At 46.4% G+C, this 16,462-nt stretch overlaps 1 protein-coding gene across 1 annotated transcript in view; it reads right to left on the reverse strand.

Annotated features, from left to right (window-relative positions):
- Positions 1-3,317: 3,317 nt before the first annotated feature.
- ELL2 (elongation factor for RNA polymerase II 2) overlaps positions 3,318-16,462 on the reverse strand; it is a 103,252-nt gene continuing 90,107 nt past the window's right edge. The window contains exon 13 of the mRNA XM_067031369.1: positions 3,318-3,514. Within this exon, the coding sequence (XP_066887470.1) occupies positions 3,511-3,514 (4 nt within the window). The 3' untranslated portion in view covers positions 3,318-3,510. The remainder of the gene's footprint in view (positions 3,515-16,462) is intronic.

A 16,462-nucleotide genomic window follows, 5' to 3' on the forward strand; every position in this document is an offset into this window, starting at 1 on the left:
ATTATTATCTTATTCACGCACTGGTATCTTGCGTATATATTATAAGAACAACATGTCCCTGAAATATTTTGATTCTGTCTCTATTGGAAGCATACATGAATGAGTCATTGAGTTCAGCTGATAGAACGTTTCTAACCCAAGTTTGTAAGTGACCGTGTGATGTTCAGGAATGCCTCATTTGGCATCTAGAAAGATGGCTGGGAAGATTTTAAGCCTCTTCGGTGGGAAAGAGGCTGACATATTCAGGTCTAAGTTCAGGATCAGACACTGACGTTCGAAAGACTCTTCATTGTGATTCTAACTTATGGACTTTTGAAAATTATAACTGAACTCTTCAAGAAAACAGTGTTAAAAGGTAGTTTGTTGGTATATGAGCATCTGTAAGGCCTGTTTCCAAAGCTCAGCATGTGCCCACATGTGCCTCCCTGCACACAGCCTTGGCCTTGCCCTGTAAATTCCCAGCACAGCACACAAGTGTGGGCCCTTGTTACAAAGGAAATGGCTCTATTTCTCAGAGCAAAGAGATATTGAGGACACTTCCCAGTAAGTGGTACAGAATAAGGCCCTATTGTTTCCTAGACCTGCTATTCTGTGTAACCAGAAGCTCCGGGTCCTGTCCCTGCCCACCTGGTCAGTTACTGCTGCAGTGGCAGCAGCCAGTCCAGGCTCTCCTGGTGAAGGCCAGCCCAGAGCTGACACCACCCTCTTTTCCTACGTGCCTGGGCTGTTGTGGCACATGTTTGAACTGGCCAATGAGGAAAGGTCACGGGCAATTTTGAATCAGCTGCCAAGTGCTGCAGAAGCTTTAAGCACAGAAATAGACGGGGACCCTGAGGTCAAGACTCTAGATGCCACTGCCCTGCAGTCAGAGCACCTGCTTCTGCAGGTCAGGTCAGAGGCCACTGGGGACTGCATGACAAAGATGGTAGTAGGGTCACTCAGATAGAGCCAGCAGTCCAGGCCATCACAAGCTGGGAACCAGCTCTGCTTCACATGTGAGTTACTCCTCTTGTCCTTTAAGTTGAAGTGAATTATTCACTTGGAATCTCTACTTTTGCCAATTCTCCAACTGGCATGGCTGCAGCTCCTTTCCCCAAACCAACACTGAAGAACCTGTAGAAGCAGGAAGGAAACATGGATTCTAAACATTAACAACAAACCACCCTCCCGCATTGTGCTTCTCCCTAAGGTTAATGGCTTGAGCTCTCATATTACTGTCAAAAGAATGTCCTTCCCTCCCCTCAAAGTTCTCCGTCTTGCGATGAGTCCAAGGAACCCCAAAGGCCACTTGGTCCAGTTGATTTCCACTGAGCCCCATCGGTGCTGATCTGGGGCCTTGTGGGTTGTGCCAGGAGTTGAACCCAGGCCCTTCTCTGTGCTGCGGTGGTTGAGGCTCAGGGGTGCAAACTGTCCTGCATGCGGCCCGTGACCGGTCCAGCAGTGGTTGTTAGTGATGTGCGGGTGGGAGAGAAGGTCCTCCTCCCCAGCCTTTTACTGATGTCACAGCTTTTTGTCAACATCTCTTTGGTGTACACACACACATTCACACACACAGCCATTGCCCCTCAAGGCATCCCCGTAGTTCAGGAAGACTAGTTCTAACCCTGACACATAGGCCCTCCCCGAGAAGGCCCTGTTGTGGAACCTGGTCCAGTCCAGACTCCATTGTCCCTCACGGGCATTTCTCTGATGTTGCTGCTTGTCTGCTGGCCTCCTAGGCAGCTGCTCTGACCCACTGATGTGTTCAAATAACAATGAACCTCAAAAGGGAAGGGGTCAGGGGCTCGATCTGTACACCTTCCACATAACCAGATCTAGATGAATGCTGACGGCAGCCTTTGTGACCCCCTCCACCATGTCCTGTTTCACACTTCTTTACCAGGAGGAAGGCCTGGAGATATCTGCTCTGGAACAAAGATCTGTTTCAAGGGCTCACTGGGACATTCAAATGACCATTCCTTTTGTTAATTTTTCGTCACCAAACAATCCATTGCATGCATTGTCATTTTATATGTGTCTGTGGTCATTTTCAGACTTACTTTGTAGGAACAGCACAATTTTTCTGAAGAAAATTTAAAGAGGATCACAGTATTAAAAACAGCAAAGTAGTTCTGTTCTGGCTGAAGCAGTGGGGGGACGCTGAGGGCCCTGAGCTCTGCTCTCTTGCCCTCCAGCTTTCCCCCTGCAAACCCCCTGCGCTCTGAGGACACCATCTGAACAGTATTCACATCACGCTTAGGATCTAGAATGAGAAACCTGAGTGTGTGGCCATCAGTCAGGGCTCTTGGCTATAAGCAGAAAAGGAGTTTATTATAAAAACAGTGAGTAGGTCGCCACAGCCCTGGGAGGGACAGAGGACAGGTTTGCAGGGAGCAGCCCCACATAACAACACCGTGAAGACAGTGCTGTGACTGAGTACAGAGACCGCAGTTCACTCCACTGCCACCACTGAGCCTGCACACAGGGCCCTGCTGCTGGAGCTGCGGCCACAGGGCCTCTGGAGGGTCCATTTGCTGAGGTTCCTGCTGCCGCTGCCCCATCTACCTAGGATGGAGCCTGCAAAGTCCTTGCTTCTTCACTCTTCCAGCTTCTGAGTCACAGTCTGGGGCAAGAGTGTCCCGTTGGAGGACGTTGTACCACGTGCCTGCACTTCAGCTTTGAGGAAGACTGAGAAAGTGGGTATTTGGCATTTTCAGCCTCTATAATGTGAGATGGATCTATTTTAGGAGGTTGGAAATTCTCCAAAAGGAGAAGGAGGTTCAGATGCTGAGGGAGGAGAGGGATGACAAATGTCCACTGCAGTAGCTCTGGCAAGTTGCTTTATCTCTGAGCATCATTCCTCTAGGAAAGACAATGGCCCTTCTAGGTCATCCATCCATCCATCAGCAAATGTTTCTTGAGAGCTGTTTAGTTATCTATTTGTTTCATAACATACTACCCCAAAGCTCATTGGCTGAAACAACCATTTCAATATATCTTATGATTTTGTGAGTTGGGAATTTAGGAAGGGCTTAGCTTATCTGAAAGATTCTTTGCTCCATGTGGAGTCAATTGGGGTCCTTTGGGATATTCACAGGGTGGCCGGTCAGACCTGGAGCGTTCAAAATAGCTTCATCCATTTGTCTGCCTCTTTGGGATGGCTGGCTGGAAGGATGGGCTCAGCTGGGCTCATCTCCCTCCCCATGTGGACTCTCTGCGTGGACTCTCCAGCAAGATAGCAGGACTTCTCATGTGAAAGCTCAGGGCTCCAAGAGACCAAGTTCTCCTTAAGAACTTGGAGCTGCCATAATGTCACTTAACACGGTATTCAGTTGGTCACAGCAGTCTCAGGCTAGCCCAGATTCAAAAGGAGGAGAAATAGACTCTGTCTCTTGATAGGAAGCATCAAAGAATTTGCAGCCATCTTTAATCCACAATAAGCACCAACTATGGGGCAGGCATATACAGGAGCAGGGCATACAAAAATAAATAAGACGTGGTCCTGTCTTCAAGATGTTCAGTCATACAAGGTCACCTGAAAAGCAAACAGATGAAACAGATGAAAGCAGTAAATGAGATCAATGCAAAGATGCATTGTAGATTGCAAAACAACGCTAATATGAAGGATTAGCTCTAAAACCAGGATATAACAAACTCTTCTAATGCTCTCAAATATCAGAAATCATTTATTGACCGGTTTGCCAAGAATCAGGAACTCAGCTAAGCGTTTTCCTGGCATAACTGTCCCCAGTTCTCAGGCCAACTCTACTGCTGCAACTTCTACACGGTAGAATCAATGCTTCTTGTTTAATTACACAACATCTTTGGATCTTGCTTTATATCAGCACCCATCACTCTCTGCTCATCGAAGCTATTTAATAGATGCTTCTCAAGATAGCCACACAGGCTACTTAAGAAGAGATTTTCAGTTTACAGTCACCCACACAGTTATTCCTTGAAGGCTTGGATTCCTCCCTCTCGTGATTATTGCTTTAATCTCCTGAGCCACAAGACAGCAAATTTTCAGGCTACAAGGCTGAAAGAGTTGAAGACATATCTAAAGGTGCAAAATTTAAGTTCCTACTGTGTACAGAGAACTAGACAACAGACCACTTTGTGCAAATAGTTTCTGCCTCAGAGAACAGTCACTCAGACAAGATTTTAAAACTGTACATTTACCTGATTGATGAAGTGACATGTAAAGATAGACAAAATGAGAATGTAGGAAATTTGAAAAGTAAAAACACAAAAGAAATTAGCCATAATCTCATCATCCAGGAATAGTACTATTGGGCTTCCCTGGTGGCACAGTGGTTAAGAATCCGCCTGCCAACACTGGGGACACAGGTTTGAGCCCTGGTCTGGGAAGATCCCACATGCTGCTGAGCAACTAAGCCCGTGCGCCACAACTACTGAGCCTGCGCTCTAGAGCCCGCCAGCCACAACTACTGAAGCCCACGTGCCTAGAGCCCATGCTCTGCAACGAGAAGCCACCACAATGAGAAGCCCTCGCACCTCAAGGAAGAGTAGCCCCCGCTCGCTGCAGCTAGAGAAAAGCCCACACGCAGCAGCGAAGACCCAACGCAACCAAAAATAAATAAAATAAAATTTATTAAAAAAAAAAAGTTCTAGGGCTTCCCTGGTGGCGCAATGGTTGAGAGTCCGCTTACCGATGTAAGGGACACGGGTTCGTGCCCCGGTCTGGGAAGATCCCACATGCCGCGGAGAGGCTGGGCCCGTGAGCCATGGCCGCTGAGCCTGCGCATCCGGAGTCTGCGCTCTGCAGTGGGAGAGGCCACAACAGTGAGAGGCCCGCGTACCGCCCCCCGCCCCCCCAAAAAAGTTCTAAAAAAAATCGTACTGTTAACATTTTGATTGATTTCCTTCTAGGTATTTATTTACTTATTCATTTTCACTTACTGAAAGTAACATTTCATTTTTTAAAGGGCAGTTTTAGGATTACAGAAAAATTGAGCAGATAGTAAAAATATTTCCCATCTATCCTTTCCTGTCCTATTACTAACATTCTGCGTTAGTCGACACAGTTGTTACCATTGATGAAGCAATTTTGAAACACTATTATTCACTAACGTCCATCATTTACACTAGGGTTCACTCCCTGTGCCGTGTGGTTCCATGGGTTTTGACCCATGCATAAGATCATGCATCCACCGTGACTGAGTCACACCGATTAGGTTCCCCATTTCTCTTTTGTATTGTCAGATCCAACCAGAATACACTTCAGCACGCAGCTGTTCTCTATTTTTCACGTCAGAGCCTAACAAGCCTTCCTTTACCGTATTGCCTTCTGCCTCTGCACGTCGATAAACTCAAACACCATAGGAGGCACCAACCTACAGGTAACCATTCCCCTGCATTCATACTGCGGACAGCTTTTTCCCTCATCATATGGGATCTTTAAAAACCGGTTCGTGGAAATAGCTTTCCACGATCTAGGTAACATTCAAGGAAGAACAAACAACAACAACAAAAGTTTAGGAAGAAACAGCGCTGTGTGGCGTCCCCCAGCACCTCCCAGACAACAGGCTGTCGTCTGAGGGCTTGAGGCTCCTGCAAGGCGCCAGTTTCCTTGTGGCTGCCCGGAACCCGCAGCGGGGGATGGGCCTTCCCCGGAGGCCAGGGAAGAGGGGCTTGGCCGGCTTTCCGCTTCCTTGCTGCTCCGGGCAGGACTGCGCCTCAGCACCACTCCCCGCTCACTGCCATCCATCTGCGCCCCTCCGAGCCTTTAGATGTAAACCCGGCACTATTTTCTTTCGCCTTTAGGACTGGTTGGCTTCGTGGGGAGATGAGCAGGGGCGTGGCTGGAAGTGAACTCGGGCCGCGTAGGACGGCTGTAAGGGACATTCCCGTCGGATTACCCGACCCGGTCAAGCTGCTTCCCGGGAACCTTCAAACTGTGGAACGCTGTCCGGAAAGTTTTCACCGGAGGGCGAAAGACTGGCAAGGCCCCTCTGCCAGCTGGCATGTAAAAGTGCGCGCCACGATTAATGGGCATAATAGTACTTTGGGGTGGTGGTAGTGGAAGTGATATAACCCTGACGCTCTGCATCTGCAGACCCCAGAGCCCGTCCGCACGGCCTCCTTCACCGCTGACGTTAGCCCACAGCTCAGCGCCTCGTTCCTACAACGCGGTGGCAAGCGCGGAATCTCCAAAGTCCTCAGAGATGGCGCCGCCGTCCGTGGTTCCTTGCGTCTGTCTGTCACGTGTTTCACAGCCGGTATGTGCCAGAACTGGACGCTGTCTCCGGGGCAGCGCTTTCCTCATCCCTCACCCCGGACCCCTCACTTAAGAATGGGCCAGGCCCGCCCCTCAGACCCGGGTGCATCCCATCCAGAGATGCCTGTGCAGGCTCCACCCGTGGGGCCCCTCATGGCACCAAGAGCCCCCGCTGAGAGGCCTTGTTTGTTTTCACTGCCAGAGTCCAGTCTGTCCCCTGACCTCTGACCCAGAACTATTTGTTCCAACCATTCCCAGTCTGTTGCCCTGGCTCAAAACAAAGGGGATGAAAGGTCTTTCCTCAAGCCCTGCTTTCATGCTCAGAGGGTCAGTGAAAATAAGTGGTGTGGTCATGTGACTGATGAATCATTTTGGCCCTGAAACGAACAGTAAAATATACTGTAGTTCAGGGCCTAGTAGGGAGTTGACAGCTGAGAGGCCGTAGAGTAAACGACAGGAGCATAGTCTTTGGTCCAGAGGGACCTGGGCTTGAGTCTGGCTTTGACTCCTCTGTGTTGTGTAATCTTAGGCAGACCTCTTAACCTCTCTGGGCCTCAGTTTTCTCATCTGTAAAATAGGGCTGATCATAGTGCACCTCTTATACAGCATTTGTGAGGATCACATGAAAACAAACAACAACAACAAACCCCACAAAGGTAAAGCACTTAGCCTACTGCCTGGCCTGAGTAAGCTCTCAAGATACTGTAGTTCTTTTTATTCAATTGCCAGGAAAATCCCAAAGAATCAATGTGTTGTGTCACTGGTGTCCCTAGCACTGTCAGCAAACACTTCCACGTTGCCAAAGTAGCAGCACCCTTCACCCAACACACCTTCGCTTCCACAGATGCTCATGGGTTTAGTTCAGTAATCTCTTAGGCCGGGAAAGTTTCCTCATGATTGTGACATAAGTGAGCACATCTCTAAAGTGCCAAAGAGGTTCTGGCAAAGACCTGCACAGGCCATGAGTTTCCTGTGAGTTTCCCACTACCAGCCTCTTGGAAGCCGCTGAGGTTTGATTGCAGACTTCTTCCCACAGCTGGCTGCAGTTTACTTTATCTCGGAGTCAGCCCTTGATCTCCTCCTCCACGCTGACAGCCAGTTCTGTCTGGCTGGGGGATTGTGACAGCCTTTGTTTCTATGTGGGCAAAGTCTTTTGAAAAGGGGAAAGCTCATTAGTTAGCTGTCATCCTCAAACGTGGTTAAGTTATGAGTAATTCTCCTAGGAGAGCCAGGGAGCTGGCAGCTCATTAGGTTGAGACTTTTATCTCATTGTACAGAGTAGTGGGAGATTAACTGGGATATCGTATGTAAACGTTTCTGTCAGCTGTGAAGTTGCTTAGAAATCCAGCAAGGAGGATTACCATGATATCACTTTCCCTACCTCTGGGAGGTCAGTAGAGACACTCCTGAATATGCAATCTCGCTATACCTCCACACATGTGCACACACACCACCCGCATTCTGTGGTGAGGAAGGGATGGCGTGTGGCCTTAAGGGTTGGTTTGGATAAAGAGTGCATTTTTTTGCTAGTGTTTTTGTTCTTTTTCCAGTCAGGCCTGGCCGTGGCCATTGCCTCAAAGCCAATGGCACCGACAGGACTTTTTGGTCTCCTCCATTAACTCCGGTTCGCTGCTCCGTCGCTCGGCTTCCAGCAGGTGGCGCTGCTTCCCGCGTGGGCCTGGCCCGCCTGCCTTCGCTCCGAGGAAGCCAAAGAGATGCCGGGAAGTTGGGAAGTGGGTCCTCGCGCAGGTCGAGCTGCCGCCGTGGCAAACGCAGATGATGACACACCGGCTTGACGAGGGCCTTTGTCAGAAACCATGGGGATCTGGCGTTTCCGCACAACGGAAAACAAAGTGCTTCTGCCTGCCTGGCCAGAGTTGACATTTGCTCACCATTGATTCCGGCGCATTTACAGGCAGAATGAGTTCATGTGAGAGTGCAGGACCTTGCCATGAGTCAGATTCACTTTCTGTAAATCAGAATCAACATTACACCTCCCCTCACTTTGGGCCATTACTTGAACTTTTAGGTCACCGTCTGTATTTGTATTAACTGAAGAAATTCGGGTATTTCATAAGAACTTTTTTTTTTAAGGGCAAAACCAGCTTAGGGCAGATTGTAGTTTTGAGATTTTTGTCGCTCTTAGCTCCAAAAATAGGTTGGCCTTATATATTATTTACATATTCAGAAGTATGCCACGTACAAATTCAAGTGAAACTTGCAAAATATTTTCTGGCAGGAAGCCCAGGAGGGGTTGTTCAGGGGAACAATGGTGACTGGACCAGGCATGGGAGCAAGACACGTAGGTGAGGAGACAGGCGCAGAGCTTTTTTTCAACACCTAGGGGAAAATGTAGACAGCTGGAGTTGATCTGTTAGGGTTATGGCCGAATTTTGATACTGGGGGAGAGAGACAAGATGGAGTTAACAGTGGAGAGAAACAACAGACGTGGGAGGGTTCGAAAGGGTTTGAGCAGGTGAGCAAGAAGGAGCCTAAATAATGCCCTGGATTTACATCAGGTGAAGCACCTGAAGAGGTTTAACTTGGGAGGAGTTGGGGGCACGGGAAAGCTTTTCATCGGCAGGAGAGGGTCGGGAACAGCCGCTGTCCTGGACTTGAAGGTACATCAGGGAGCGTCCCTGGGCCTTGCAAAGGTGGTTCCCTTACCCGCCTCTCCAACACGCTGCTCCTGACTCTTCTCTGCCATATTTAGGGGGAAATACATCCCCAAGAAGTTCCCTGTATCCTCGTTCCTAGTTTTAGCTAATCGTTCCCCCCAGGATTTTTTTCTATTGATATCCAATCCCCTTATTCACCTCGTGAAACCTCAAATCTCATTGTCTCCTAAAAGTTCTCCTACAGATATCTCTATGTCTGGTTAAATATTTTGTGCTTTTCTTGGTATGTACTATTATTATTATTTTGGTGGCTTTTTATGTTTTTACTGAGAAAAGGGATCTTTGGAGACCAGAGAAGGTAGGAAACAGTCTGTGGCCTTTCTTGAGCTCCTTTTTCCTTCCAGGCCTCTCTGGCGGGCGGGCGGGTGGGTGGGTGGGAGGCGGGGAGGCGGTGGTGTCTCCAGCTGCCCTGCTCACCTCTTGCTTTAGTAGGATTGGGTGGGAGCCGATGGGAGGGGTATGAGTACACACACAGAGCACCTTTCAGACACAAGGATATGGACGTCTCAGGTGAGTGAGCAAACAAAGAAATAACCCCAAATACTTGGAAAATCAAGTCCGGCAGAGTTTAGCTTTACCCAACTAAACTCACCCTCAAACCCAACCCTCAGGGCACACAGGAAGAGTGATGCTCATATGGGTAATATATTCTCATGAATGTATGCAACCTTATGAGCAATTCTTGGCTTGTAATAGGAATTCTACCCTTTTCTTCTTCACTCAGAGAAACATATTGGGATTGAAGAAAATGAAAGAATTCTCATTCTTTATGAGTGTGTGTGTGTGTGTGTGTTTGTACATATGTATTTTATTTGAGAGGGGAAAAACGCAGACTGACACTTGGCTAAGTAGTAGATTATGATTGATCCCAATGCATCAGGGCAGTAGAGAACAGTAAGGCCACACACACACACACACACACACACACACACACACACACACACACACAAACACACACGTTGTGTATTCTACATCATTTTGGAAATGGGGAAACTGAAACTCCTAGAGGCCTCCAGTGAACCTCCCGAGATCATGGTATGTCAGAGGTGCAACTGTGTCTTCCAATTCATGTCTTTAAACTTTTGTCTCTTATCCTTTGCAGGGTGGCTGGGACCACCAGGTGCTGGTCTAAGTGCCTCATTCCATTTTCAGAGGAGCTGAGGTCAGGTGCCCCCCTACAATTCGAGAAGGCTTGCCAAGACCACGCCGCGTTCCCCAGCGCTCAGGTGAGTGTTCTTCTCTGGGTGATGGCGCCTGATGAACTTGGCATTTGTGAAACGCATAGGCTGGTTGGACTATTGCTCAATATTCTCACGTTGACAGCATTGATTTTTCTGTAATTTGAGAGGAGTGTGGCATGTCAGCCAGGCTTTTATCATGCACCTGCCTTCTCTTCCTGAGGATTGTTTGCATTGTGGAGATTTCCTGGTGATATTTTTAGTGTCTGATTCTCCATGGTTTCTCATTTCCAAGTAACTGTGGCCATGTTTTAGTGACTCGTACAGATGGCCCTGATAGAACTGATGACTGTTGACTGGAAAGCCCAGGGATTGTCCCACAGCTCACGTTATTGGTTTCAGCTGATTTTTCACAAGTTTTCAGATAGCTTACCTTCCAGCATTACAGATTTTCATTAGCTACGTTCTTCATGCTAAATCAGAAAAAGGATATATTCTGGGGTAAAGCAAAGGGGATGGATGCAGCAAATATTCACGCACCAGTTTTTCAGTGGTCTCCTCTCCCTGCTGCTTCTTTCATGCCAGCTGTAGTTCCTCAGGCCCTGCGTCTGTGGTCAAGGCCACGTGGGGAAATAGCTGAGTCACACTTTTCTGCTTCTCTATAATTACAAATTTTATCACCTCATCTAACATAGAAAGGGTGTCGGTTGGAAATGAAATACACATTAGGAATAAGCTCGTTAGAAACAGCAAAAAAAAAAAAAAAAAAAAACCCAGAAAAACAGCTTTCATGGCATTCATAATGTGAAGGGTTTTTTTGAGAGTCTGGAGCTAAGGTTATGAAGAGAGAGAGGAGTCACCATCCCCTCTTAGCCCTACAATCATGGGAACAAAACCATCCAGATCCACAACACTATACATTTTCCATTCTCTCAACATATCTTGTGGTAATTTTGTTTCATCTCTTCAGCACATGTGCCTGGCCCACATACCACGGCAGCTACCCACCCCATCCCTTCTCCCATCTTTGCTGTCCTCACTGTCACTCAAGAGTATTCAAAATCACCTTCACTATGAAATCTTCTTGTCCCCCCAGTAGATACCCCTTTATACTATATTATTTTGCTCTTGAAACTTAAAAAGCAATGTTCTCAGGTCACTCTCCGTGACCATCACATCTCCAACAGATTGGAAGTTCTTCCAGAGCGGAGTCAGTGTCTGCTAACTCCTTTTTATTCTTCTTGTGCTTCTGCGTTCCACAGGGTAGTTTTCAGTATGAGGAGCATCTGATCTCAAATCTCTCTCGTTTCCAACTTAGACCAAAATCAAGTGCCCTCCCACCCAAGCTAAGAACAGAGCCCCCTTTCCAAATGCACATGTGAACCGTCCCTCCGAATAGCCAGGGCCTGCAAACTAATTAGGTTTCCTCTTCTTCCTCTACCCAAATATGACCTTGCCGATACCATCTCCTATTAGATGACAGATGCGGATGTTTTTATTGCATGGTTGCTATTTGCCACATGCTTCCTGGACAGGTTTCCAGGTAACCTTAATGGCTGTGCTTCTGGGGAAGGAGGAGGAGAAAATAACAAACCTCTTCAGTAAGTGGTTTTAAAAATATAACAGCATTTACAAGCTTTTAAAGAGCAGCTCTCTCTCTCCTTCCGGCTGCTCAGGCCTTGTTTGCTTTGTGATAGGAGACCCCGTAATGCTTGGCAACCTCTGACTAGGACAGAAGGCAGATTGAAAGACCAGAAGATTGATTTTTCTATGGAGGGCTTTCCATGAGGCGCGTGGGAGAGCGATCTCTTGGGGAAGCAGTGGTCAGTGAGGCTTACTTCTTCATCTGCTCTTCATTCGTGTGTGAGGCTGAACACACTCTTTGTCTCAACAAGCGAATCCCAAACCACAGAGGGGAGCAGTCTATCCTGGAGGTCCTGAGACAACAGGGACCTGAAGGGTAAGAGGCTGGGGCCGTCACAGCCTCTCCTCCCATTCGCATTTCCATCCAAAACTTGCAGGGGAAATGTCCCCAGATTGCTTGGTGTTCTGCTTTGATGTGGCCACAGTGTGGCCACCCAGGCTTACTTTGGTGCAGCTGGATCCCGTGGATCAAACTAGGCCTGACCGTCCAGTTTTGGAAACTGGGAGGCGTTTTCCCCTCTGCCAGAGCTTGGGTTTACCTTCCTCAGAGCACTGAGTAAGAACCTCATGTTTACCAAATCCCAGCCTAATGATTTCTTCTTGTCAGGGCAGGAGGAGAAGAAGCAGGCACATAATATCAAGTAGACCTTGCAATTTCTGTCCCTTCATTTCTGCACAACATGAAGTTACAAGGGAAAGAATAGGTAGAGGTGGGGTGTTGGGGGCCAGGGGATGGATCGGTTGGGTCAGCTCTGAAAATGTAATTTAAAAGTTCTCACTGCATGGGCTTCCCTGGTGGCGCAGTGGTTGAGAATCCGCCTGCCGATGCAGGGGATACGGGTTCGTGCCCCGGTCCGGGAAGATCCCACATGCCGCGGAGCGGCTGGGCCCGTGAGCCATGGCCTCTGAGCCTGCGTGTCCAGAGCCTGTGCTCCGCGGCGGCAGAGGCCACAACAACAGTGAGAGGCCCGCGTGCCACAAAAAAAAAAAAAAAAAAAAAAAAAAAAAAATTCTCACTGCAAATCAAATCATTAGATCTTTTTCATATAGTTTTATTTTTTCAAAACTGTTCTTAAATTAAAATTTAAAATCTATACTATACTTTAAATGCTCTGGACAATGTACTGAGGTTTTTTTGTTTGTTTTTTGTTTTTTTAAGAAATGCTGTTGTGAGTCCTCTGAAAGATGTACATTCTCCACCTGGTTTACTTTTTGTGCAGATTTATACGTCAACATATCAAAGCTTTTTAAAAATCAAACACTCACACAATATTTTACAATATCCAATGGTTGCTAAATCAACCCCGAATCTTCTCTAGATTTTTTTCACCCTTTGGTGTTGCCTCGAGCAGAAAACCACTTAAGAACAATAGCCGCTGCCCATCCAAGTTCACTCTCATGGACATAGAGGTGGTGGGCTTTTCCACCTTGGTGCGCAGACTGGTTTTCAAGGTTTAGGGAGAGCTTGGTTACATAGCACCTCCTAGGTCTTAAAATAAAAATGTCATTTCTAAAAAAAAAAATGTCATTTCTCCAAAGAAGGTATACAGATTGCCAACAAACACATGAAAAGATGCTCAACATCACTAATCATTAGAGAAATGCAAATCAAAACTACAGTGAAGTATCACTTCACACCGGTCAAAATGGCCATCATCAAAAAATCTACAAACAATAAATGCTGAAGAGGGTGTGGAGAAAAGGGAACCCTCTTGCACTGTTGGTGGAAATGTAAATTAATACAGCCACTATGGAGAACAGTATGGAGGTCCCTTAAAAACTAAAAATAGAACTACCATACGACCCAGCAATCCCACTAGTGGGCATATACCCTGAGAAAACCATAATTCAAAAAGAGTCATGTACCGAAATGTTCATTGCAGCACTATTTACAATAGCCAGGACATGAAGCAACCTCAGTGTCCATCATCGGATGAATGGATAAAGAAGATGTGGCACATATATACGATGGGATATTACTCAGCCATAGAAAGAAATGAAATTGAGTTATTTGTGGTGAGGTGGATGGACCTAGAGTCTGTCATACAGAGTGAAGTAAGTCAGAAAGAGAAAAACAAATACTGTATGCTAACACATATATATGGAATCTAAAATAAAAAAGAAGAACCTAGGGGCAGGACAGGAATAAAGACACAGACTTAGAGAATGGACTTGACACGGGGAGGGGGAAGGGTAAGCTGTGACAAAGTGAGAGAGTGACATGGACTTATACATACTACCAAATGTAAAATAGATAGCTAATGGGAAGCAGCTGCATAGCACAGGGAGATCAGCTCGGTGCTTTGTGACCACCTAGAGGGGTGGGATAAGGACAGTGGGAGATGCAAGAGGGAGGGGATATGAGGATATATGTACACGTATAGCTGATTCACTTTGTTATACAGCAGAAACTAACAGAACATTGGAAAGCAATTATACTCCAATAAAGATGCTAAAAAATAAAAAATGTCAATCTCCATTTCATGTCGTGGGTCTTATGGGACCTAATTAAAATATGCACATAAGTCTTTTAGGAGACATGAGAGATAAGAGTCATGTACTGTTTTATATATGTGAAGAGATAACCTTATATATTTTGGTGTTCATCAACTCCATGAAAATAGATCGTGAACCACCACCAAAAATATCATTTGGTTTAAAGACTAAATGTACTGGGTTTCTACAGTTTCCTTAGGTTTGGGGGGTGGAAAGGTGGAACCAGGGGAGGTAAACAGTTCATATTAAGGCAGATTGAGGCCCAGCAAGTCTCAGATTTCCAGCAGGATTGAACTCCCTGAGTCACATCAACTTTGGGTGGAAGATTCACTGGGGAGTGGGAGGAGCAAAAACCAATCTGTCAGACATGAGAAAGCAGGGCCTGACGATGACTATAGAGTCCCTACAAATCAAAAATATTAAGATTCGGGGCTTCCCTGGTGGCGCAGTGGTTGAGAGTCCGCCTGCTGATGCGGGGGAACGCGGGTTCGTGCTCCGGTCCGGGAGGATCCCACGTGCCGCAAAGCGGCTGGGCCGGTGAGCCATGGCCGCTGGGCCTGCGCGTCCGGAGCCTGTGCTCCACAACGGGAGAGGCCACAACAGTGAGAGGCCCGTGTACCAAACAAAACAAAACAAAACAAAAAATATTAAGATTCATTCTCCCTCAGCATACATAATTCAAAATAAAGACTACTCAAAGCCACAACAGAAGTGTAAAAGATTCTCCTATGGTAACTACCTGATTGATTAAAATATTTTTAAGTTTTACTTTCTCTCTCTGTTGCTGCAATCCTACACATGTCCTTGGTCTGCCTGTTAGCTACCTTAGCACTCCTAGTGAGGTGGGGAAGGGCGGCTATGGGGATGGTCATTTGAGAGAAGGGAGGTGCGAGGCTGGGGACAGCTCGAGAGCAGTGCTCTTGTCCGGTCACAGGGCAAACAGAATAAAGAGACACACCCAGCACGAACTCTAGAGTGGGTGCGTTTCAAAATGTATAGAACAGTTCCTTGTAGGTCCCAAGCACTGGGTACTTAGTGTATGATTTACACACATTTTCTGGCTGGAAGGCTGGAGGCAAACAGCTCATTAGGAAAATAACTGAAGAGCTAAGTATAATGGAGGAAGTAGGCAGCAGATCCCAGGCAGATGAGCACGGCTCACGGTCCTTCATGGGAGAGCAGAGGCCAGGCCAAACCAATGCATCTGTGCCTCAAAGGTCAGTCATTCTAGGGCTTTGTCAGACTAGGAAGGGAAAGGAATGTTTTCAAAGGGCCTATTGTGGAACACACACAACTCTGGCCCCTGAGATTCAAATCAGGATCTGGAAACCTGTGTAGCAACTGCTTGTATGCACAATGCTTAGAAACCAGCCAGGGCCCGCCATCCTTTTTTTTTCCCCTTTTCTCTATGAGCATTAAGGTTTCCCTGTAGTTGGGAAAGAGATCACTAAAAAACAAAACAAGATACAAATAACCAAAACCTGAAGTTATTCCCTTATTTCTGAATAAAATCAAAGAATGTCACATAATATTTTTTGTTAGATGTTATTCAGAAAACTATATAGGAAATATATTTTAAAAATTCAAGACATTATTATTTGTATCATAGATCATACTGCTTAGTGGGTAATGCAGTTATAATAATAAACCAAACCTATGAATATATCAGCAATAAACTTGTTAAAAATTGAAATATAACTTAAAGTAGATCCTCAACTGTTTTCGACCTCTAGTTTCTTTTGCTGGATCCTATCTTCCATGTACATTATCGTTTCTTTCTTTTGCTTAGAATGGCCAATAATGCTTCTCTGTCCTTTTTCATCTTCAATGAGTGCTATAAACATTAGGAACTCTCTCAAGAAAATGTGGGATTTGTGCCTATTTTTACAAATTTGCACCCCCCAGTGTCATTTAGTTTTCAATCAGCACACAGTTCTTGTTGTCTTATTTACTTGGTTTTCCTAGACCTGCACCCGCAAGGGCTCTGGGCTCTTCAGATTTTGTGTTGTGAAGAGAAGCCCATGCCCCAAGGGTAGAAAGCTTAGCCCCCTTCCCTGGCTGGTGCCCCACTTTTTAGTCTGGGGACTGTGGGTTTTCTGAGATTCAGTTTTTGTAACTGTTTACAGAGTTGTTTTGGAGATCAAACAAAATAATGACCATAAAAGCTCTACTCAGATGCAAATTATGTGTTATTATTAGTAAAGTTTCTATTGTATTCCAAGACAGAGGAACAGTGGTAGTCATTCATT

Source organism: Kogia breviceps, chromosome 4 (assembly GCF_026419965.1).
Source record: "Kogia breviceps isolate mKogBre1 chromosome 4, mKogBre1 haplotype 1, whole genome shotgun sequence".
NCBI classification, from domain to species: Eukaryota; Metazoa; Chordata; class Mammalia; order Artiodactyla; family Physeteridae; genus Kogia; species Kogia breviceps.